At 32.1% G+C, this 24692-nt stretch overlaps 1 protein-coding gene across 5 annotated transcripts in view; it reads right to left on the bottom strand.

Moving 5' to 3' along the window:
- Positions 1-24692, bottom strand: part of LOC140434875 (ras-related protein Rab-37-like) — a 258107-nt gene that overhangs the window by 5442 nt on the left and 227973 nt on the right. For all 5 annotated transcript variants that reach the window (XM_072523471.1, XM_072523472.1, XM_072523469.1 and 2 more), the window contains one exon: positions 5245-5386. In XM_072523471.1, the coding sequence (XP_072379572.1) occupies positions 5245-5386 (142 nt within the window). The remainder of the gene's footprint in view (positions 1-5244; positions 5387-24692) is intronic.

The raw sequence follows: 24692 nt of genomic DNA, 5'->3' as shown, positions 1-24692 counted from the left end.
TTTCGATAGTTTTTATAATATTTAGGGGAACTTCTCTATCTTTATACAGAATCCTTCTTCATCTTTATACAGAAGATGGATTCCATCTTTGAGTCTTACTCTGTCAAAAGCTTTCTTTAGGTCAATCAGACACAGAAATGCTGGTCTATTATACTCTACCGGTTTCTCAGTAATTTGCTTTATAACAAATATTGCATCTGTACACGATCTTCTGCTACGAAAACCCTGTTGTTCATCTGCTAAACTTATCCTCTGATTTAGAAGTACTTTAATTTTAGTTGTAAGTTTTAGGGTGGTATTTAATAAGTTTATTGTGTTTTATAATTTTATTAATTAATGTTGTTAGTTGTTTGTTGTAATTCGTTTGGTATCCTGTCTATACCTGTTGCTTTTCTGATATTTAGCTTTTCAAATATTTTACGAACTTCTTGTACATTTGAAGGGTGCAGGGAATAAAGGCGCCATGTCAACTTTTACGAAAATCGAGATTTTAATGCTTTATATTAGGAGTACTATAAAGGGTCAAATCAATACCTTCCGTCAGGGAATAATAGGTCAGTAAAAAATCGCAAGTAAATATTTGGTAGTCTGGGGATAAAGGCGCATAGTCCATGCGTTCTAGGAATGAAAGCGCATTGTCACTTTCGTGTGGCGCCACTGTGACTACAACTTGTCTTTTCTTGAGCTGTTAGTTGCACTAAAGAATTCATCGTAGCAGTGTGCAATTTATTTAAGTCTATCAGATCGTTAAATTATTGATTAAAAAAATAAGTAAAGTTTTTACAAGTGACTTTATAGACAGTACTAGTGATGGTTTAAACAAGAAAAAACAAAAAAAAAACGGAAAAAAACTAGGCGGATGAATGAGGTTCGTAAAAGGCTACGATTACAGAGTCACGTAACAGGGCCAGATTGTGAGTGCAAAAGATATCGTTGCTTTGAAATTGTATCATCTGACGCTAGACAGTCAATAATACGTAGTTTAAATTAACTTAACTCAGAGGATGCACAGAATTTATACCTACGAGTATGTGGTCTTATTACAGTTTTACAAATTAAACAACGGAGGTCAAAAAAAGATTTGACTGACCCAGAAAAATTACATGATTCAACATATGTTTACAAAGTTCGATTCAAAAATGCCGACGAAGTTACTGCTGCGCTAAAGCTTTTCTGTCTATTCATGGAATCGGAAGAAAGAAGTTAGAGTTATTGCAACGATCTTTGAAATTAACTGGAGAGGCACCTTCAAACAAGAGAGCTAATCGCCCTCATAAGCTATCGGAGTCTGTTACTAATGCTGTGATGGAACACATATCTTCTTTTAAAGGAAGAGAATACCATTATAGCTTAAAGGATTCTTCTAAAGTGTACCTATCTGAGGAGTTAAACGTTAAAAAAATGTGGCAGATGTATATGGAAATGTACAAAGAGGCCTCCATTTCTTACAAATCTTACAGAACTTTATTTATGAATCAGTTTAATATTTCATTCAGGTACCCCCGAACAGATAGTTGTAGTACGTGTGAAGAATACGTCGCAAAACTAAAATCACTCGAGAAAGAAAAAGCAAACTTGCCGCCCTCACTGCAAGCGAATCAATTTTTGTTCTGGAAAAACAGATAAAAAACCTTTACACTGCCAGCAAACTCCATAAAATGAAAGCAGAAGCTTTTTACAAGAAAAAACGGCAAATGAAAAGGTTATGCAAAACCACTGAAAAAATCTAAAGCATTTACATTGACTACCAAAAAAACTTGCCAGTGCCTAACATTTCAACAAATGATGTCTATTGCAAAAGACAATTATCTGTATTTACGTTCACAGACAATAGGGAAAAAAGGCACAGACGATGTGTCTTCTGTCCTTCACCATTTCGTCCATAATTTCCTTGGTCCTTCAGTTGAAGAGTTGTTTATATTCGCAGATTCTTGTGGGGGCCAAAATAAAATACAGTTGCAAGATTTATGTATCATCTTGTTCACATAGAGAAGAGACTTAAGACCATACATATAATTTTTCCAATGAGAGGGCATTCATACATGGAAACAGATAAAAATATGGGGATTATAAATAAAAAATCAAGAGTTGAATTGCCAGAGGAATGGGATGAAGTTTTCCGGAATTTAAGAAAGAAAACCGTTTACTTTTGATGTGATTTAAGTTGACTAAAATATGCAGAAATCCTGAACTGAGTATTTTGATAACAAATTCTTTAAAAAATGTCCATTTCAAACAAGACCTATAAATGTTTTGAAAATTGAACAAAAATCTCCCCATTTGATTTTTCATCGTAGAACGTACTATGGAAATTTCGTTTCAAATACAGTGATTCCAAATGGCAAAAAAAACAAATGACACTCCAGTTACCTTTAGCATCTCATCAGCAGCTGCTAACTCTTTCTACAGAAAAATTTGAAGATGTAGTGTCTCTTAGTGCATTTTGTTCCAAAGAAGCTCAACAGTACTTTGAATCTTTACCACATCAGTAAATAAGTATTTTTATTAAGTATATTGTTTTTTAATTATAATAATAAATGATAATAAAGGCCTTGTTTAATTTATTCTTGTGCGCTAGCAGTAACATAAAAAAAGGGAGTTTATGATCATACAAGTTAAATATTACAAAATAAAAAAATAGAAAATGTAGTTTTGTGAAAAATGTACTAATAGTGACATTGCGCCTTTATTCCCTGCACCCTTCATTTATATTAATTTCTTCATTTGTGGTTTTTTCTGTTGTTTTCGTCTGGTTCTAGCGTAGTTCGTTCTTCCTCTGCCTAGAGTTTTTTTGGTCGTCAATTTATGTATCCTTTACGTAAACACATAGAGTTTTAGTTCTATTAGTTTCTTTACCTTCGTTCATTCATCCGCATATATAGGATAAAATGCAGCCCTTGTACCGAAGGGTTTTTGGTCCATATAAAACTTTTTACCATAAAACTGCAGAAGACTGAATGTTAAGTATTCCTGGAAAACCAATAAGTATTTATGACGTTACAGGATTTATAGGAAAAACTTATCTACAAGCATCCACACCAAAAAATTTTGTAAAAAGTTTTGAGGTTACAAGTTTGTGGCTAGTTAATACCAATATTTTACAGAAGAAGATCTGTAATCGTATGTCACTGATCGGCCATAGACAACAATGGCTGGTAAATCTACTTCATCTAGGGCTCCTAGTGACCTAGCTTTTGACTTTAATCCCATATAAAAATTTATCTATCCCGTCTACTTCCGTTACTATTCCTGTCCCGTCCACTTTTTTTCAAGCTGCTAGCTGCAGGTAGTAAATTAGGAGAGCTCATCATTCGTTTCAGTCAGACGTCGTATCAGACATCGGCTGATAATCCCCCCTAACGATAGTTCCTGTCAAAATACTTGCACCGCTTACTAAATAAATGATATCGGTATATACACACATGTCCAAAAGTTTGGAATACGTATAAATAATATATCTACGCCTATGGTGGTTTAAAATTGTTATTAATTTTCATTCTAGAGCGTTTTTAAATGAAAATGTTTTAAATGAAAAATCGTTTTTGTGTGATTTTGATCACATTGTGATACACATCCGCTCATTAGTGTATTTACACATTTTTTCAGTTTTTGTTTAAATTTTAATTGAGCCGTTTAAAAATGCCTAGAAACGTGATATCTCAGTTTGACATACCTAGAGTAATTTCTTTGTTACAACAGGGCTTTAGTCAAAGTTATAACGCGAATATTGTTAATGCTACTCAGAGTGCTGCATCGAAAAAAAAAATTCCAAGATACAAATGACGTTAAGGATCGTCCCAGAAGTGGTAGAAGTCGATGTACAACAGCAGCACAAGACCGGCAAATACCATTGATAGCTCGTAGAAATCGTCTGGATTCTACAAGTGGTATATCAAGAGAAATTTTTAGGAGTCAAACACTAAATATTTCACAGCAAACAATAACACGCAGACTAAATGCAGTAAATTTATATCGTAGAAGACCGCTACGTGTTCCTAAACTAACCTACCGACACAAAATAGTAAGGTTGCAATGGGCTAGAGACATGGTGCATCATGGCCCTAACAGGAATAACGTGATGTTCTCTGATGAGTCAAAAATTAGCTTGGTATCTGATTCGCGAACAACACTGGTTTGGAGGACACCAGGACGGCAAACCCGAGTCCCATTTGAAGGTGGCAGTATTATTGTTTGGGTTGGTATTATGAGTGGTACACGGACACCACTGCTGGTTCCATAGAGAAGAGTCACTGGTGCTGTATACATCGAGGAAGTTTTAAATCCTATCGTACGTCTATTACAAGGGGCATTAGGTGATGAATTTGTGTTTATGCTTGACAACGCACCTTCTCATCGAACAGCAGTAGAACAAAATTTTCTGGAAGAAGAAGAAATATCTACATTACAGTTGCCCTCGAATTCCCCCGACATGAACGTTATTGAACATGCTTGGGACATTCTCAAAACACGCATCAAGAAGCGAAACAATCCCCCTATTACACTTCGAGAACTAAAAGACGCTGTCCGTGAAGAATGGGAGAGAATTCCGCAAGCACAGCTCGACCAGTTAATCGTCAGCATGCCAAATCGCCTACAGGCATGCATACAAGCAAATTGAGAAATTACTAATTATTAGTTTTATTAAAAATTATTTTTTTCTTTACTAATTTACTTTTAAATTTAAGTTGTACATTGTAAGTTTTTCACTCCAAGAGAATAAATAATTTTTTTGCATATCGTTTATCTGGTTTTGAGATTTATTTAGTATTGTTGAGAATTGAAACAAAATGATGTTTAACTATTCAGAAGATTTTATATATAAAAATCAATAAAAAGATGAAATATTCCAATATTCCAAACTTTTGGACATATGTGTATAATAATTATAGCAAGACATTTCGTAATTATTTCAAGTTATGATGTGTTGTAATAATACACATATTCCATATTTTGTCCATGAATGTATAAAGGAAAAACATTTTTTTAATGTAAATGCATATAACTGAATATTTGAACATTGTTTCTAATTTTAATTAAAACTTTTAATTAATTAAACATTTCAACCATACAACGTATCGAATCGCAGCTTTCACCATTAAGTATTCGACAAATTATTAATATAGATGCAAAAACGGTGTAACAAATACTATAGAAAACATTGTTTTAGTTAGTGAGTATTATATTAGCAATATTTAAAAAGGTATTCTATAATATATTTAAAAGTTTTAAAAAATGTTTTCTTACCTTGCAACAGCTACGAAAGCCAGCTCAACATTCTGTCCACTCTTGGCTGAAGTTTCCATAAAAGCTACATTGTATTCCCTTGCCAATCTTTCTCCGTCTTCCCGTCGGACCGCCCTCTCTACACCGCAATCTGCTTTATTACCTGCAAAAACCTCTCTTTAGATATCGCTGAATTTTACCGCGCAATTCCCTTCAAATAAATTACAAAAATAAGCAAAGTATGTTTTTTTTGCGAAGCCGAAAATTTTTTGCTGTGTTGAGTGTTTTGACTTTGAATTATTGACTTATTCACTCCTAATGAACTTATAGCTAATTAATCTTATTAAATAACCATACGTAATACATGGATCCAAATTAATAAATCTTTACCACATTTAAACATTATAACAACTGTTTAATAAAATAAAATAAAATAAAATAAAATAAAATAAAATAAAATAAAATAAAATAAAATAAAATAAAATAAAATAAAATAAAATAAAATAAAATAAAATAAAATAAATTATACTATAACATTACAAAAACTGGTATTACTTTGTGAAAAACAACGTTTTTTGTTTATAATTTTTTTTATAAATCGTAAAAAATGGCTAAACTCGCTCAAAGTTTGTTTATTTAACAGCTTTATAGAAACACTTCATTTACGGCAAAATGAAAAAATTGCATATGAAAGCTGCACTATTCATTCTTTAAACGCATTTTGATTTTTGTCTTTTACCGTCGAGTTGATACAACCTTTGTTTAGAACATTGATTTAGCGCCTGTAACTGACATTCAAAATCGCCAGTGGCGTCAAGCGTTGTTTCACGCTAAAGAACGGTTCATTTTACAGAAAAAGCTCTACTAAAAGTTTGTGTTCTAAATAATCTGAGCTACATTTTTTGTTCAAAAGATTTTTTTCTACAGATTCTTGGTAAATCGATAATTTGCGTTACCCTCTCCCCTATGACGGGGAATTTTAGGTGGAAGCCCGGGGGGTAGGAGTAACAAACATTTTTGCATCTATTTGAAATTATAAAACTGACATTCTCAGAGTGGAAGTTCAAGCTGTTATTTTAATTATATTGGCCAAATAATAGACTACATTTCATTTCAGTGTGAACTTCCACTAGTGTTCCTGACGAGGAGTTGAATAACTCAAAACACGTATAAAACAATGGTGGAATTCGAATTGAAATAAAACGCACTCTTTTATATTCATTTTAACGTCTTTTCTCTACATAAAGAGCGAAAGAGGTAGTGTTTTTTCAAGGGTGAACCGTAGATGCATGTCGGAGTAAAAGGTTACGTCCAGCGTAGTAAGAGGCTTTGATTTTGCGATTTACCTAATTTGCTATCAAAGAGAGGTCTCTTGACTTCTTGTTACTTCGTATAGATGTCGCTGCTATATATAGATAGATAGAAATATGCTTTATTGTCACTGAAAATTGTACAATTTTATGGACAAAGCTTAGAATAGTCAAAATAATAATAACAATAATAATAATAATAATAATAATAATAATAATAATAATAATAATAATAATAATAATAATAACAATAACAATTAAAATAATAACAATAAAATAAAATATACAATCCATTGCAAAATTTCACTAAATTGCAAATTGCATAATAACACCTTACGAACTAGTTTATGAATAAGTTTAAGCTGCTGCATGTGATACTCAAACATATATAAAAATACTTTGTTGCTTGTACCTAAACGTCCTGTTCTTTCTTAATTATTCGTTAAGAAACTCTTCCACTGAATAATAAGGTCTTTCAGATAGATAGGCTTTTGTCAATTTACGGAACTTAAGGAAAGAAGTTGTAGATTTAAGTTGCAAAGGGAGATGGTATATTTCGCCTTCTTCCATTCTTTCTACATGTCCTATCCAACGCAGCCGTCCTATTTTAATGAATGTGATAATATCCGGATCCTGGTATATTTTGTATATTTCAGAGTTGTATCGTCTTCGCCATATTCCGTTTTCTTTTGTGCCCTTATATATGTGTCGCAAGATTTTTCTTTCGAAGGTGGCTAACAACGTTTCCTCTCTTTTAGTAAGTGTCCAGGTTTCTGAGCCATATGTGAGTACCGGTCTTATTAGGGTTTTATATATTTGGCATTTTGTCTTTCTTGCGACGTTATCTGATCTTAGGTGTCTAATTAAGCCATGGTAACATTTATTTGCAATAAATATTCGCCTCTTCACTTCCTCCGTTACGTTATTATCAGACGTGACTAGGGATCCCAAGTATATAAAGTTTTTTACCCCCTCTATGTTGTATTCTCCTATTGTTATATTTTGTGGCTGCCTTATTTCTGCGTTTTTACTTACCTGCATATATTTTGTTTTGGTCTGATTGATTTTAAGACCACTATTTTGTGCAGCTCGTTCTATTTGGTTGTATGCCTATCATTTCTCTTCTTGATTTTACTTTCTACTTTTAGAGATTCTTTTATCAGTTCTATTAGTTCTGTTGGTATATTAAATTCTTTCATTGCTTTTATTAAGAATTCTCGGTGTATATTGTCATATGCGCTTTCAAAGTCTATGAAGAGATGATGTGTTTCGATGTTATATTCACTTGTTTTTGTTGACTTCTGTCTACAGAAGCCACTTTGGTATTTGTAATTTAATTTATTATATTTACCAAATATAATAAATATTTGGTAACCATTTAAGGTTACTGTCTATAAAAATACCAAGAAATTTTACAGAATCAATTATACTGATGTGGCTGTTATTAAGAAGCAAGGGTTGAAGAGCTCCTTTATAGGATAATCCTAGTGTCTTATCCACGTTAAAAGGGAGTAAATTAGAGTCGGACCAGGTTTTTATTTTAAATAGATCAGAAGTTATAATTGTATGAAGAGTTATAATATTAGAGTTTTTCCAGGTAATACTGGTATCATCAGCAAAAAAAATTGTTTTCCATCGATTTTTAAGTTATTGATGTTATTTTTAAAGATAAGCAAAAGTAAAGGACCCAGTACTGAACCTTGTGGTACTCCACATACAATGCTTTTGTGACTAGAGTCAGTATCATGTGCTCTAACTAGTTGTTTCCTATTCCTCAAGTAAGATTGGAACCATTTAAAAAAAATACCTCGAATTCCGTAGAAATTCATTTTTTTTTATAAAAATGTCATGATTTACACAATCAAAAGCTTTGGCATAGTCACGAAAAACAGTGGCAGTATAAAGATTATTGTTTAGTGCTTTATAGACCTCATGTAGTACAAAAAACATATTAGATAAAAAGCCGAACTGACTTTGTAATAAAATTTTGTTTTCAACGAGAAAGGACATAGGTCGGGCTTTTATAAGTCTCTCAATAATTTTGGGTAGGACCGGTAGTAAGGCAGTATGTCTATAGTTGCAGACATTAGATTTATCACCACCCTTATGGAGAGGAATAATAATGGCTGTTTTTAGGCACTCTGGAAATATACCTTTTTCAAAGGAATCGTTAATTAGTGAGACCAGGACTTCCAACTCATTATTTGGGATATTTAAGAAAATTTTAATGGATAGTCCATCAGTACTAGAGAAATATTTGCTTTTGATACTACTGATTGTTTGAATCAGTTCAGATTTATCAACTGGTCTTATAAAGAATGAATTCGAGACCTTTTTTGAATTGGGAAAATAGGAAATAGGATCTTGTTGTGGCAAAATAGCTGATGTTATATTTTTACTCACAATAACGAAGTATTCATTTAGATTTTCAGGGTTTGGAAGAGAAAATGTTTGAGCTGAGTTACTTTAATTCGAACATCGTTTATTATGGACCAAGTTTCCCTTGCAACATTTTTATAGCTTCCCAGATGATTCTCATAGTACATTTTTTTAGCTGTTTTGATAAGTTTTAGATAGGTTCCTCTGTACTTGGATATATATTCAGTGACAAAGACATTAGTAGTAAATTTCTTGATGTACAGTAGTGAACGCATATTCTTATCTGATATGCGGATACTCTTGGCAGTCCAGGGTTTGTGATGTTTTGACTTAATAATTGTAATTAAAGGAAATGCCTTATTAAAAATACAGACACCGAAAAGCGGTTTAAAATGGTTTGGACACCTATTAAGAATGCCTGAACAACGTTGACCCCAAAAACTTCACAGCTGGAAGCCCCCTGGAAGAAGAAAAAGAGGTAGATCTCGACGCTCCTGGAATGAAGGAATTAGAAAAGCGACCGTCTCCAAAATGTATTGTATTTACAAGCTGGATCCTGTAATATATATATATATATATATATATATATATATATATATATATATATATATATATATATATATATATATATATATATTATATATAAATATATATACGTATATATATGGTACCTTTGTTACCTTTCTTACATAATTATAACCATTTCCTGGTTGAAAGTATTAGTTGGCTGTTGATATTCTCGTCAGACACACTAGTTCTCCCCTTTTGTATTAAAAGATTCAGAAGAAGCCATTTTTGGTTAAATCTTTAATCATTGATATTAGGTCATCACTGTTTATTTTTAAATAGGGTGTATTATATAAGTAGCTATTTGCAATTGTTAATCCAATTAGTAATGTATATTTTTCTTAGAGTGCCCTCTTAATTTTTAAAAATCTTTTAAAAATCTCTTAAAAAAAATTAAATCTTTCTTTATCCTGTGCGGCTCTCAATAAGGGTTGAGTATTAATACTCCTCCACTCTCTGATGTTTTCTAACCACAGACACCTTCTCCTATCTAGATTACTATTTCTCTTAATTGTGCTCTCCACTAACAACCTTAGGACCTCATAATGTCTTCTCCGGTGCACATGCCTTAGAAAGCTAGTTTTGCACTTTTTGATAATGTTAAGAAGTTCTGTGTCATGATCCATTTTACGCAATACTGCATCGTTAGTAACATGTTCTGTCCACGATATTTTCAGTGTTCTAAACAATCACATCTCGAACCTTTTCATGGTACTTCTTTGTCCATGCCTCTGTCTTATATCAGAGAATAGAATTTATGTATTTTTTCACGAATCAAAACTTAGTATTTAGTAAAAGAGACCTCCTAAAAGAAAATTTGAACCTCCAGATCTATATCTTTGGTTATCCATGGGCCAAGGTATTTAAAATTAGTGACGTCTTTTATGGTAGTGTTATAAATTTAAACGTTAGCTTGAAGTATTAAACGTTGAAGTAACTTATCACAAGTTTTATTATTCTTCTTCTTCTTACGATGCCTATCCGTTCCGGATATTGGCGATCAACATGGCTATCCTAACTTTGCTTGCTGCTATTCTGAAAAGTTTTATTATTAATAATCCAAATTTTATTTTTTTGTATTAAATTAAATTGGAATTACTGACTTTTCAGGAATTTATGAGGATGGTATGATAAGACTCAAAACGTTTTGTTGTTCTAACTAAACTTTTGAATAGTTTTTAAAATTTCAGTATATCAATTACAAAACAAATTGTTTTATTTTCTTTTAATTTTTATAATTAAATCTTCTTCTAAATGTGCCTATCTTCTAGAGATGTTGGCGGCCACATTGACCCATCTTATTCTATTCACAGCAGCTCGAAATAGATCAGTTGACGTTAGACCAGTCCACTTCCTAAGATTGACCAGCCAGGATATACGTCTACGTCCAGGGCCACTCTTACCCTCAATCTTGCCTTGTAGAATCAACTGTAGAAGTCGGTATTTATCATTACGCATGATGTGGCCGAAGTAAGCCAATTTTCTGTTTTTTTTATGGTGTTAATAATTTCTTTGTCTCTTCTTAGCCTCTGGAGAATAGTTATGTTACTTGTGTGGTGTATGTATGAGACCCTTAACATACGTCGGTAGCACCACATTTCAAATGCCTCAAATCGTTTTATGGCATCTTCTGTAAGGCTCCAGCTTTCTACTCCATAAAGGGGGACACTAAAGACGTAAAAAGTAAAAATTCTTATGCGTATATTGATACTTAAGTAGCAGAGAATCTTCCTAAGGCTGTTGAAACAACTTCTGGCTTTTTCAATAAGAGTTTTTATTTTAAATTAATTACTATTTAAATGGGAATAAGCCACAATTAAAGGTTAAAATACGTTTATTGACGTTTCAATTTCCACTTCGGAAATCGTTCTCAAAATACAAACATTTTTTATTTTGGAGCTCCTATCCCAAGTATCCTTAATATTGCAGCCCAAATAGCATATTTTTTCCACTCTTTCTAACGGTGTATCGCCTATTGTAATTTGGGCGTTTTAGTTGGAGTTCTTACTAATGATCATTATTTTTGTCTTCCTGCAATTTAGTTTTGAGCCGTATTTATTACATGCTTCTACAACGTTATCAATCATTCTTTGAAGCCCCTGCGCACTATCTGCCAGTAACACTGTATCATCTGCATATCTAATATTGTTTATAAGTTGGCCATTTACAGCAATCTTATCTTCTGATTCGTCCAAGGCCTCTCTAAAGATGTTTTCAGAGTATATGTTAAATATTGCCGGTGACAATATGCAACCTTGTTTAACTCCTTTTTCGACTGTGAAGATCTCGGACAGTTCATTTTCTAATCGTACTGTTGCTTTTTGTTGGAGATATAAGTTTGAGATCAGTCTTATATCGTTACCATCTAGTCCTGATGTTTTTAGGATATCGATTAGTTTCCCATGTTGGACTTTATCAAATGCCTTCTCGAAATCAATGAAACATGCATACACATCGCAGTTGACACAAACTTTATTTAGGTGTTGTTCTAATTTGGTGTACATGCGCGAGTGAATGATAGAAAGGAGTACTTTAAGTACATGGCTCATCAAACTAATTAATCTATGTTCTTCACATTTTCTACCGTTTGGTCTTTTAGGGAGTGGAATGAATATTGATAGTAGCCAGTCTTTTGGTAAGTAACCAGTCTCGTAGATGTTGTTGAATAGTTTCGCAAGAGCTGTGATTTGGTGTGCCTCTAATAGCTTTAGAATTTCACCATGCACCTCATCAGGTCCTGGTGATTTCCCATCTTTAATCCGCTTAATGGCCATAGTTACTTCTTCGTTTGTTATTTCTGGGCCGTATGGGTTGTTTATTTCAGTCGGACTTCGTTCTGTATCTTCGAATAATTCTTGCATATATTCTTTCCATCTTCGTAATTTATCTTCAATGGTAGTCAAAATATGCATGTATTGCGTTGTTTTCTGGTATTCTGTACCTCTTTAATTTTTTGTGCATATGCAAATCGTCATGTTTGCGTTGTAGTATTTCAACTTCCGTACATTTCTCCGTCAGCTATGCTTCTTTTGTTCCTTTAGTATAGTCTTATGCAACTTTTTGTATTCGTTGTCATTTCTACTTTTTAATTTTCTTCGCTCTTCCATCATCTGCAATATATTATCTGTCATCCATTCTTGCTTCTTTTCTCTTTTTGATTTTAGATATTCATGCGCAATTGTGGTAATAGATGTTAATACATGTCTTCAATTCGTTCCACTGTTATTCTATGCCTCTAATAGTGTCTTCAACTAATTTCGCAAAATTCTTATTAATCTCTGTTTTTACTTTTTTCTGAGATTCATTTTCTTTTAGTAGTCTTATATATATCTTGGGCCTCATTTTCTTATGAATTATTTTGAGTCGTATGTTGATATTTGCAACCAATAGACATCTGCGCCTGGATATGTTTTTGTTGAGGTGATAGAATGCTTAAACCTTTTGTTTATGTTGATAAAATCAATTTGGTTTCTTATGTTTTTCCCTGGGATATCACCGGGTGCTTTCCCAGTGTATTACTAAATACAGAAAATATTTTAATAACTTTCTTTATAAAAACAATTTTCCCCTACTATACGAGTATATTTTACATGCAACTCACAAAAAGAGTTTTATACATAAAAAATTCAGTAATATAGGTGTGTTAACTTATTTAAAAGAACACAAGTACCTAAACTACATATAATTATTTGTTAAACTGTAGAAAATGGCTTTTCAGTCTATCAGATAAATAAATTTTCATCAAATATCGCTGGTATAGATCAGCTTCTGAAGAATTTTAAATTTTGGTGAAATTCCTCCGATGCTTCCGGCAAACAAAACTTCACAAAGGTCGGTTCTAATTTAAGGCCTTTTACAAAATCTGATTACTCAACGAACTTACAGATCAAAGATAAGTTCCAAATAGGTAAAATAATTAATTTCCAAAGTCACGAGGAAGTTAGTTGTACATGGGGGTTTTTGAAAATTGAGGTCTCGAATAATTGTTAAAGCTGTCGATAACTTTTGAAGGCTTCAAGTTGTTTAATATAGGTAGTTGGTCACTGGGTGTTGGGCAAAATTTTTTTATGCAAAATTGATTTATAATTGTTTAAAACACGTAGGATCTTTTTCTTTTTTAAAAGTATACTTATGGGATAGTTTTCTATTGTATAAACCTAATATTGGGACCTTACCTTATAAATCTGCCACATGCAAAGTTGTTAGTTACAGGCACAGAGACATATGTATATTATATTTATTAAAAATTCTGTAGTTTAAAGACATATATTGCTTTCAGAAAAAGAATAGTATTCTGCTTAAAAGACGAATTAAAAAGTTCTTGTTTTACAAGTGGTAAAACATTTGCAGGCTGAAAGCAATCTGAAGTACGGTAAAGACATGCGACAAGATATTACCATTTATACATTTAAAAATAACTTAGACATCTTTAGTAATATTTTCGAGAAATAATAGGAGGGAGAGACATAAATTACTCTTTTATTGGGTAAAATAAGGGAATAATAAACAGTATAAAAAAATTCGGTTGCTTGTAAAGTCGGTTTTACGGGCGAAGATTTTACGTGACAACGTCTTTTTCTCGGTAGAATATTTATTGATATGAATATTATTAAATTGCACAATAGGAACAAGGAATTGAATGAAAATAAGAATTGCACAAATTTTAACTATAGAAATATATTTTGTTTACTAAAACATTGTACATGTAAACTTAAACTAATTTCTATTTGAGTGATTTTGTTGAGGATAGGACGATGATGCACGGAAGCACGCACCGATTCAACGCGCCTAATTCTCTAGTGCTTTGCGCGCAGCGGACCGATCATGTTTGAGTGGGAGAGAGACGCAAGGCATTCGCCGGTCCGGCGGGCCTCTCTCTCGTTCGGTGACTCACTGTAACAGACGTGAGCGGGCGTTACACTTTTTCATAAATGACTCCGAGCCACAACCTAATTTAAGACGTTGTCACGTCAAAATAGGGCGAAGATTATTATTATTATCTTTTTCAATTTTGATAAATTTGACAATTATATAATATATATATATATATATATATATATATATATATATATATATACATAACACCGAACATAATATCATTTCATCATTTCAATTAGGCTTTAGAGAAGGTGACTCCACTAAAACGGCATTGACAGAGATCGTCACACACCTTACAAAAAGTGTAAACGACGGCAAAGTATCCTTAAGCATCTTCCTTGATGTTCAAAAAGCCCCAATGGCGAGCCCATTGGGACCATTTATTTGTTTATGGAATTGATTTTGGAAGATGAAATAGTGTTGGACATACAATGTTTAACAAGACATGGTTAACAAGTGGTCTTGCTGGATACTCTATTTAGGTTTTAGAATGTTTAGAGTTTCGTCTATAGGAATATTTGTAAAGAGTAAAACGATATCGAAACTTACTAGAATGTCTGACGGTGAGATTGGGAGAATTTTTGACGAAGGATGAAGTATTTTCGGCGAGAGGTTGTGAAGTTTAACAAAGTAAGTCGGTGGTCTCTAATAAACGCCGTCTGCCGCGTATAGCGTTATGTCTGTATCCTTTTACAATAGTTGCTCGCTGAGCATAGCGTACGATAAGTGACTATCTATTTTTAATATATAAAGCATAAAGACGAGATGTAGAACATATCGCTGTACGCAGCACACGGCGTTTACTGCAGACCATACCGTCATTCGAAAAGGTACCTATTATTTTTTTATTTATTTTCTTATATTATCATTCTGAAGACTCTAACAATTTTACAAACTAAGTAATCAATTTTTAACAGAAGCGTATATAAATACTTGTATCAATAAACATTCAGAACAATATTATGTGTTGACAGTTGATAAATAGTAAGTGAAAATTATAAACACGGATTGAAATAATATTAAATAAAAAAAAAGTTTCTTTTATACTATGTGGTTGACTAAAATAAAATCAATAGGTCAACAAAATAGCAATTTTGTTGTCTATCGTCCACAATAAACGTAAACAATTACAATAACGTATTGTTCGATTTGTATGTAGGTGTAAAATATTGTATTTCAAATATTGTAGATTTTTGATACTAAATACGTTTTATATCATATTATTTCATCGATAACCTATTTAATTCACAGTCAGCGTGATTATGCCCTAGCGCGTTGTTTTATTTTCGATGTGAAAAAGTAGTATAGGAAAGTTTTAAAATTCCAAAATTCCAAAAGTAAAAAGTTATTTCGTGGGTTTAGCAGTACATATATATATATATATATATATATATATATATATATATATATATATATATATATATATATATATATATATATATATATATATATATATATATATATATATATATATATATATATATATATATATATATATATATTTATATAAACAGTTAAAAATAGGCACATGGAACATAAGAACTATACTAGATCTATGCTAGAAATGGGAAAAGAACTCAAAAAGTATAAAATAGATATTGCAGCACAGCAAAAATTATGTTGAGAGGGACAAGGACAGATTTATAAACAAGACTTTACAATGTTATATTCAGGAGGAAAGGAGCAAGGGTAAAAAGGGGTGGGATTCATGATACTATGACACCTACGAGAGAAATTATAAATTTCAAACCAATATGCAAAAGGATGACCTATATAAAAGTCAACAACAAATCATTTATTATATCAGTGTTAAACTTATAAGCCCTTACGGAAATAAACAATGCAGATAAAAAATAAATCTCTTATGATACGGTCGAAGAGGAGAGAAAAAATACCCAAAGAAGATGCCATATTTGTACTAGGAGAGCTTAACGACCAGATTGAAAAAGAGGGCTTTTTACAACAAATTGCAAGAAAGCATACAATACACGAAAACACAAATGACAATGGGCAAAGACTATGTAACCTAGCAACAAGAACAAATTTGTTAATAAGCTCAACAAAATTTGAACACCCTAAAATACATAAGGTAGCATTAGGGTTACCAGATCAGAAATTATACAGTCAAATTGATCACCCAATGATTAATAAACGTAAACAATTGTCAATAAAAGATGTAAGAACATTTAGAGGTGCGTGTGCAGATTCGGCCAATACATGATCACAGCCACTATAAGACAAAAAGTTAAAATTGAAACAAAACAGAAAAACCCACATAAAAGTGGAATGTCAATGAAATGAGTAATAAAGAAATAAGAAAAAAATATGAAAAGGCAGTAACAGTTAAAATACTGGGTAGTTTTTAGGGCCATCTGTGTCCTCAAGCCATAATAGCACTTATTGGCAAGCACTATTCTCCTTTTAATTTCTTCGCTGACATTGTTGTCTTTGGTCAGCAGCGAGCCCAGGTAGACGAAGGTGTCCACACCTTCCAGTTCCAGATCATCAATTAATAGTCTAGGTATCTGATTGCCTGATCTAGTACAATACATATACTTGGTTTTCTGTGCGTTTATTTTTAATCCCATTCTCAGTGCAGACGCCCTTAGTGATCGAAGTGCTTCGATCAGAGATTCTGTGTACCTAGCAATAATGTCTATGTGATCTGCATATCCGACCACTTGTATATGTCAGCTGTATATTATATACATATTTATTTATTTATTTAAAAGAACCCTTACGGGTTAAATCACAGAACTTTTTCGAAATAAATGGTTCATCTTTAGTGCTGCTGCTAGGTATACATCTTTATAGCCACCAAATATTTAGGTAAAAACCCTTGAAATGTATTTAATTGGTAGTAAATTACATTATTGCTAATAAATGTGTGTGATATTAAAATTTAAAGCAGATTTACTCCATGGCAACGAAAGCTCTCAACAAGAGTGGCTGGTTCTGAGATGTAGTCTCTAAACGGACTTTAGGTAGCAACTCGAATAGTTGCTAGAGACTACGTTTCAGGACCAGCAACCCTCATTAACAATGTAATTTACTATCAACTAAATAACATTTAAAGGGTTTTCATCCATATATTTGGTAGCTATAAACATGTATACCTAGCAGCAGCACTGAAAATGGACTATTTAGTTCGAAAAAATTTTGTGATTTAGCCCATAAGGGTTCTTTTAAATAAGTGTACCTTTTATAAAGAATTTTTTAATACAAATTTAAGTTTATATTATTGTGGTTTAAAAATATATCAATATTTTATTTGTCTCCTTAAAATATCGACTCACTCATTACTCATTGTCTCATATTTACGTTTTTCTTCATATTTATTCTAATAACTAAATCCTCAGTGATTCTAATTAGTAAATATTAATATTATTATATAAATATATCTTAAATTTACGAAGCACTGAATTTCTGTAACCCCATTTTCCTTTTATTTTGGCTCCATAAATTTCCATGTTGCACAGTACATTCTAAGGCGTATTAAGTGACTAGCTTTTCAACTATTAAATTAGTTGGTGTATTCGACTTCGTTTTGTTAATCCCCACCTAATGCAAAGTAATTAGTAGATTGTCAATCCTTCTTAGGGAGTTTATTTAAGTCAATGTTTGTAGAGTGCTGGTTTTATTTTTTGCATATTCCTCATCAAAAAGAATAAGTGTATAGATTTTTTTTTATTTATTTTACTAGTTATTTTTTGTCAGTTTTTTCAGGAACTTTTTTAATGCTTGAATAAATTATACGAGTATATAACTACAAATAGTGTTTATTTGTGATTAAGCACAATTGACTGTAATGAAAATAACATTTTATAATTTTCATTACGTTTTATAATAATGTAAAATGGTTGAATTTGTGATGTACATCAGTACCTATACCTTTCGTTGTTATGGAAATGAAAAAACAAAAATTAATTTGCAATCTGTCACATAAGATTATTTGTTATTACTGGTTGTATATTGCTTAAAAATAAGTTCTAAAATTAATTACCTAAATAGTATAGCAGAAACACCGTTAATGCCGCAAAAATTAGAAGACGCTTATGAAAAAGAATAGCTCTGACAAGCTCATTAAATGGATAAAAGAGCAAAAGGTAACAAATACAGATAAAAGAGTTGTGCTTGTTTAAAAAATGTCGGAACAGTACAAGCCGTTGACTATGCGGGCTATCCATTCTAAATTGCAAAGTATGTTGAACATAAACAAAGGGGTCGATCTAAAATCATTTGTGAAAGTGTATGCTTTTATGACGACAATTAGCAAGAATGACGTAGCCAAGAAGGCCTATGTATTCAAGGAAGACAATTTACGGAAGTTTTTCACAGATCCTTTGAACATAACGTATTTATTTTTGAATTTGGTAAGAAGGTAAGAAGGAAACGTATTGCTTTCTGACCATCTAAGACTGTGATGGCTCAACTTTACAGTTGTTGATACCTATGCAATTTTGAAAACTTGCTACTTTTTTGTCTGGCGAAAAGTTAATTGTTTTAAAAACCGCAAACAAGCCAACAAAGTACCTATTGACCCCGAAGATACATGGTTACAGGAATTACACAGAAAAATTGCTCCGGCATGGATTCCAAATGACGACACTGTACAAGAACATATCCAAACAGTACTCAGACAAAACCACAATTTTGACAAAAATTTTCATCTATGGGAATTGCATCGAGCCCTTAAACAAAGAAATAATACTTCTTTAGGTATTAACAATGTGTCATATTCGCTGTTATACAACTTACCTATAGAATAAAACTTTCACTAGTAAAGATTTTCAACAATATTTGGACAAATAAGACACCAGTACCAAATAGTTGAAAAGAGTACCTGGTAATTCCGATTAAAAAAACTGGCAGACTAGAACGTTATCCAAGTTCTTACCGACCTATCTCCTTATCTTGATGTCTTTTAAAAACATTCAAAAAAATATTTACAAATAGATTTGAACATTGGCTAAAACACGATGGTATACTTCCAAGTTCCCAATATGGTTTTCGCAAGTCTAGGTCCACGCAAAATGCAACTACAGCTCTGGTTACTTCAATTCAGCTTAATTTTACATCAAATAAGTCTACATCAGCTGCGTTCCTTGATATTTCCGCTTCTTTTGATAATGCTAATTTAGACATTCTTTACCAAAAATCGTTGTATATCGATCCCTAGATCATTTGCTCTCTTTTTTAAAATCTTTATATTCTAATACACTAACTTTTTTAAAAATTAATAATAAGGAATTTTCATACCCCCGACTAACTAATATTGAATTGCCACAGGGGAGTATTTTAAGCCCGATTTTATATATCCTGTACAACATAGATCTTCAAGTTAGTATACCCAACCATACAAAAATTCTTCAGTATGCTGATTTTATTGTTTTATATACAGCAGGAAAATTGTTAAGTACTTACCTGTGAGGATAATTTGAAAGTCACATTAGAACTTGTAAATCAGTACTCTGAAGAAATAGGTGGAAATAGGATTATTAATTTCTGACACAAAAACTGAGGTATGTTACTTTTCACAAAAACAGAGTTCCACAATGCAATCTTAATGTGGGAAAATTTAATTTCCCTATAAAAAACTGTATTAAGTATCTTGGTACCTATCTAGACAGGAAATTATTATGGAAAGAACACATTCATCAAATTGTTAAAAAATCGGAAAACTCAATGAACATTTTAAGATATTTTTGTAAAATAAATTGGGGAGCAGACCCAAATATTGCTTTGATGTTTTATCGTAACATAATCAGGCCGATTTTCGACTATAAATCTCATTTATTTGGATCAGCGGCCAATACACATATAAACAAACTTGAAGTTAAAAAAAATAAATGCCTGAGATTATGCCTAGGTTATTTAATATCCACTCCAGTTCAAATAATGAAAAATAAAGCGGTGGAACCTCCAGATTTACAATCCGAATTATGTCCAAAAATTGTAAATACCTTCAAGATCTTCATGACCTATCAGTTTTAGACCTCACCCATAGGTACTGGAGAACTAAAAAATCTATACCTTTGGTAGAAAGCTATCTAAGTACGGTTAAATATAACGATATTCTCTATAAAAGCCAAATTCCGCCCTATACGGTGAAATGGCAAAAATACTATTTTCTAGAAAGGTTAAAATATGTTACTTAAACTCAGATTTACTTCCAAATATGTTTGATATAATTATTTAAAAAAAAAAGTGGACAAATTATTGATACATTTTTACTGATGGGTCAAAAGATGCAAATGGAACGGGCTGTGCAATGTTCCACGAAAATAAAAATTACCATCACCAGTATAGCTTACCCAGTGAATGCTCAATATACACAGCAAAAATGATGGCAATATTGTTTGCTCTTTAGTATGTAGTACTCAATCCGACTAGCAACTATGTTATATTTACTGACAGTAAAAGCGTGGTCGACAGATTTAACGACATTCAAACAGTCAAACACATAAACCACATTGAACTGAAAATTTGTAAAAATTCTATATGAAACTTTATAATTAGGACTAAATGTAACAATTACATGGATTAAGGGTCATTCGGGAATAAAAGGCAATGAAATCGTTGACAATTTGGCTAAATCAGCATATATGCTTGGAGAAAAAGTAAATAAAAATTTAATTCCAGCAACAGATATTGACACAGTTAGTAGACAAAAACTTTGGCATTTACATTACAGAGAATGCAAGACTGGCTTAAACTTCTATCATTGTAACCCTAGGATACCCTCAAGAAGATGGTTCTACACAGAATTTAATCGACATTTTAAAAGACTATTAATCGGCTTAGCTCAAATCATGTTCTTGCGCCATCTTACATGCATGGAATCGGCTTATCAAATACTCCCAATTGTACTTGTGGCAAGATAGGTGATCTAACACATATTGTATTAGAATGTGATGTACAAATTAATAGTATAAACGAACTTTATAAGGAACTAATAAATTCCAAGTGTTGTTTTCAAATAAACCTGAATCTTTTAATATTTTCAAATAATATGAAAATTCTTCATTGCATTTACAAACATGTTAAAATATGTAAATACAAGTTGTAAATAGTATATAGGCATAATCTGTTAATAGGGTTAAAAAAAAACAAAAGAAAATTATACCACAAATTAAGAAAAAAAAACATAGAAATAAAAAAATAGAAATAGAACACAACACAAAAAATACAAAAAAAAGTAACAAAACAAAAAAAAAGAAAACGAAACAAAAAAACCAGAAAATAAAAGAATAAAAAACAAAATAAAAACATATCACAACAAAATTTATGTATCCATAAAAATATTAGGTATTTACATGTATTACTAAAATTGATAACTGATGACAAGAAAATTTTGACTGCAAAATGAATCTGCAATCAATAATAATTAAAATTCAGTCGATTTTACCAATAAACACAAACAAGTCTGGCTAATTGGCTCTGCCAAAGCCATTTTTCAAAAAAAAAAAACATGAAATATGGAAGTTTTGTAAACTTTATAAAGTATGAAAGTAGCTATATATTTTGTAGTTTAGCTTCATTAAATGAAACAAGCTATTTAACTAGATGGCTCTGATTATTTTATCACTTGTTACAATTTTCAATAAAAGAAAACAAGTTTATTATTTTTTATTGAAACTCAAACATGCTGTATGCGATTTATTTCATTTTATAGCCTCAGCACTACGTTTATTGGTTTCGGTCAGACATTGACAGCATTTATAATCAGATTGCTTAGACCAAACCACAGGAGACACGCCACGGACCGTTCGATATTGAATTTTGGCCATTTCTATTTCATTTATTACAATGTTATTTATGGCGACAGGCTATTTACTTTGTTTTGTCCTTTTTCTAAAAAATTGATATCGACACGTTTTGTCGGATACACCTATGTTATACGTTTTACGAATTTTTATATATAAGACGATAGCTACAATATAGTTTTTTAAGTTTTTGTACGTGAGTAACAAGTGAGCAGGGTGTTAGAGAGAAGATAAGATGGAAACTATATTGTAATACAATCATGATAATAATTACTCTTGAAGTCCAGATTTTTACAAAAATTTTTGAGAGATATTATCGCATACCAAGTAACCTAGGGCTCAATAACATGTAAAGAGGCCCACCGGAGCTCAATCCTTTTGATACCGTAGGTATCTGGGATGAGTGAATTTTCCCCTTAGTGGGAGTGAGAGCTGTATGCCTAAATCTGTAAAATAATAATAGTATCCTTTTATATCGCTAGTGTAGCTTTGGGATCATAACAGGGTAGTCTGCAATTTTTTGAACTTACGGAATACAAGTCAAGAAACAAGGCCAGGGGTTCGTTTTAACTCATTATTATTACCCTTGCTTTTTGTTCATCAATCATCTAGATGTTTGGGTGCTGAGCATCGATTCCCGGCCTTCTGCATGATAGTCAGACACTCTACCGTCTGAGTTGTCCGGCCCTATATATTGTATTATAGTACTCTCAAATTAAGATTATAAAAGCGCTTATATTATATTAGCTTATAATATACAAGTTTAAGTTATCTTTAAAATAAACACCTCAATTATTGATAGAAAAACACTAAGACCACTATTCCTGATTTGAAAATGCATAAAAGTATAGTTTTTATGGCAGAAGATTACAACTGTCTTTATACAGGACTACTAAACGCAGTAAAATCATATATGTCCATTTTTATGGGGATTATTGCACTTTTGAATATAAGTTTTCTCGATTTACAGAGAGTTTAACCATACTATGTCCAAAGAAAATTCTACGGCAAGTTACCGACTGTTTAATAAACACCAAGTCCACTTCCAGTCAGAGGAACAACATCATGTGGACTTGGTGTTGTTTACCTCTACTAAATGTGTGTACTGTTATTTACCATCAGTGCATAGTGTTATGTACCCTGGTGCCTGGTAAAATTGTCACGAACTAATTGTAGCCATTTTATTTGGTTCGCAATAGTGTTAGATTGTTAAAAGTTGTACAATACATCCGTTGTTTAATAATTGCAAAATGGATCCGAACTCTTATGGGAAAGGAATACTACAATTACTGTCATGTAATATTTCTAATGAAACAACACCTACAGATAAGCTATTGTTTAATAACACTGATTTAGTATTTTTCAAACCTCAAATATTTAGCATTGTATATTTTTTTGAAAAATGTGTCGATAGCAATTAAAGTAAATTGTATACTCACGCTTAATCAAGCCATTAAGAGCGATGCTGGGAATATTTATATTCCACTATGCATCAACAATTTACTCATATAAATTACCATCTTTCTTGTACTCATTGCGTCTAGTAAGAACGATAAATATACGAAAATGGTTGCGTTTCGATTTAATCTGAGTTTCTTACCACTCCCTGACACGTGTTTCTGGGTCTTCCCGTCATCAGAGAGAGCTTGTAAGAAAACTCAAACTAAACCAAAACGCACCGATTACTCTAGCAATTATAGAAAAAATAATTACCAGAGTATGCTACTAGAGACATCTAGTGATGAAAGATGAAAAATGTGTCGATAGCAATTAAAGTAAATTGTATACTCACGCTTAATCAAGCCATTAAGAGCGATGCTGGGAATATTTATATTCCACTATGCATCAACAATTTACTCATATAAATTACCATCTTTCTTGTACTCATTGCGTCGAGTAAGAACGATAAATATACGAAAATGGTTGCGTTTCGATTTAATCTGAGTTTCTTACCACTCCCTGACACGTGTTTCTGGGTCTTCCCGTCATCAGAGAGAGCTTGTAAGAAAACTCAAACTAAACCAAAACGCACCGATTACTCTAGCAATTATAGAAAAAATAATTACCAGAGTATGCTCACTAGATGTCTCTAGTAGCATACTCTGGTAATTATTTTTTCTATAATTGCTAGAGTAATCGGTGCGTTTTGGTTTAGTTTGAGTTTTCTTACAAGCTCTCTCTGATGACGGGAAGACCCAGAAACACGTGTCAGGGAGTGGTAAGAAACTCAGATTAAATCGAAACGCAACCATTTTCGTATATTTATCGTTCTTACTCGACGCAATGAGTACAAGAAAGATGGTAATTTATATGAGTAAATTGTTGATGCATAGTGGAATATAAATATTCCCAGCATCGCTCTTAATGGCTTGATTAAGCGTGAGTATACAATTTACTTTAATTGCTATCGACACATTTTTCATCTTTCATCACTAGATGTCTCTAGTAGCATACTCTGGTAATTATTTTTTCTATAATTGCTAGAGTAATCGGTGCGTTTTGGTTTAGTTTGAGTTTTCTTACAAGCTCTCTCTGATGACGGGAAGACCCAGAAACACGTGTCAGGGAG

Source organism: Diabrotica undecimpunctata, chromosome 2 (assembly GCF_040954645.1).
Source record: "Diabrotica undecimpunctata isolate CICGRU chromosome 2, icDiaUnde3, whole genome shotgun sequence".
Taxonomy (NCBI): Eukaryota; Metazoa; Arthropoda; class Insecta; order Coleoptera; family Chrysomelidae; genus Diabrotica; species Diabrotica undecimpunctata.
Note: the sequence above shows the minus strand (reverse complement) of the source record. Positions and strands in the feature narration are given on the sequence as shown.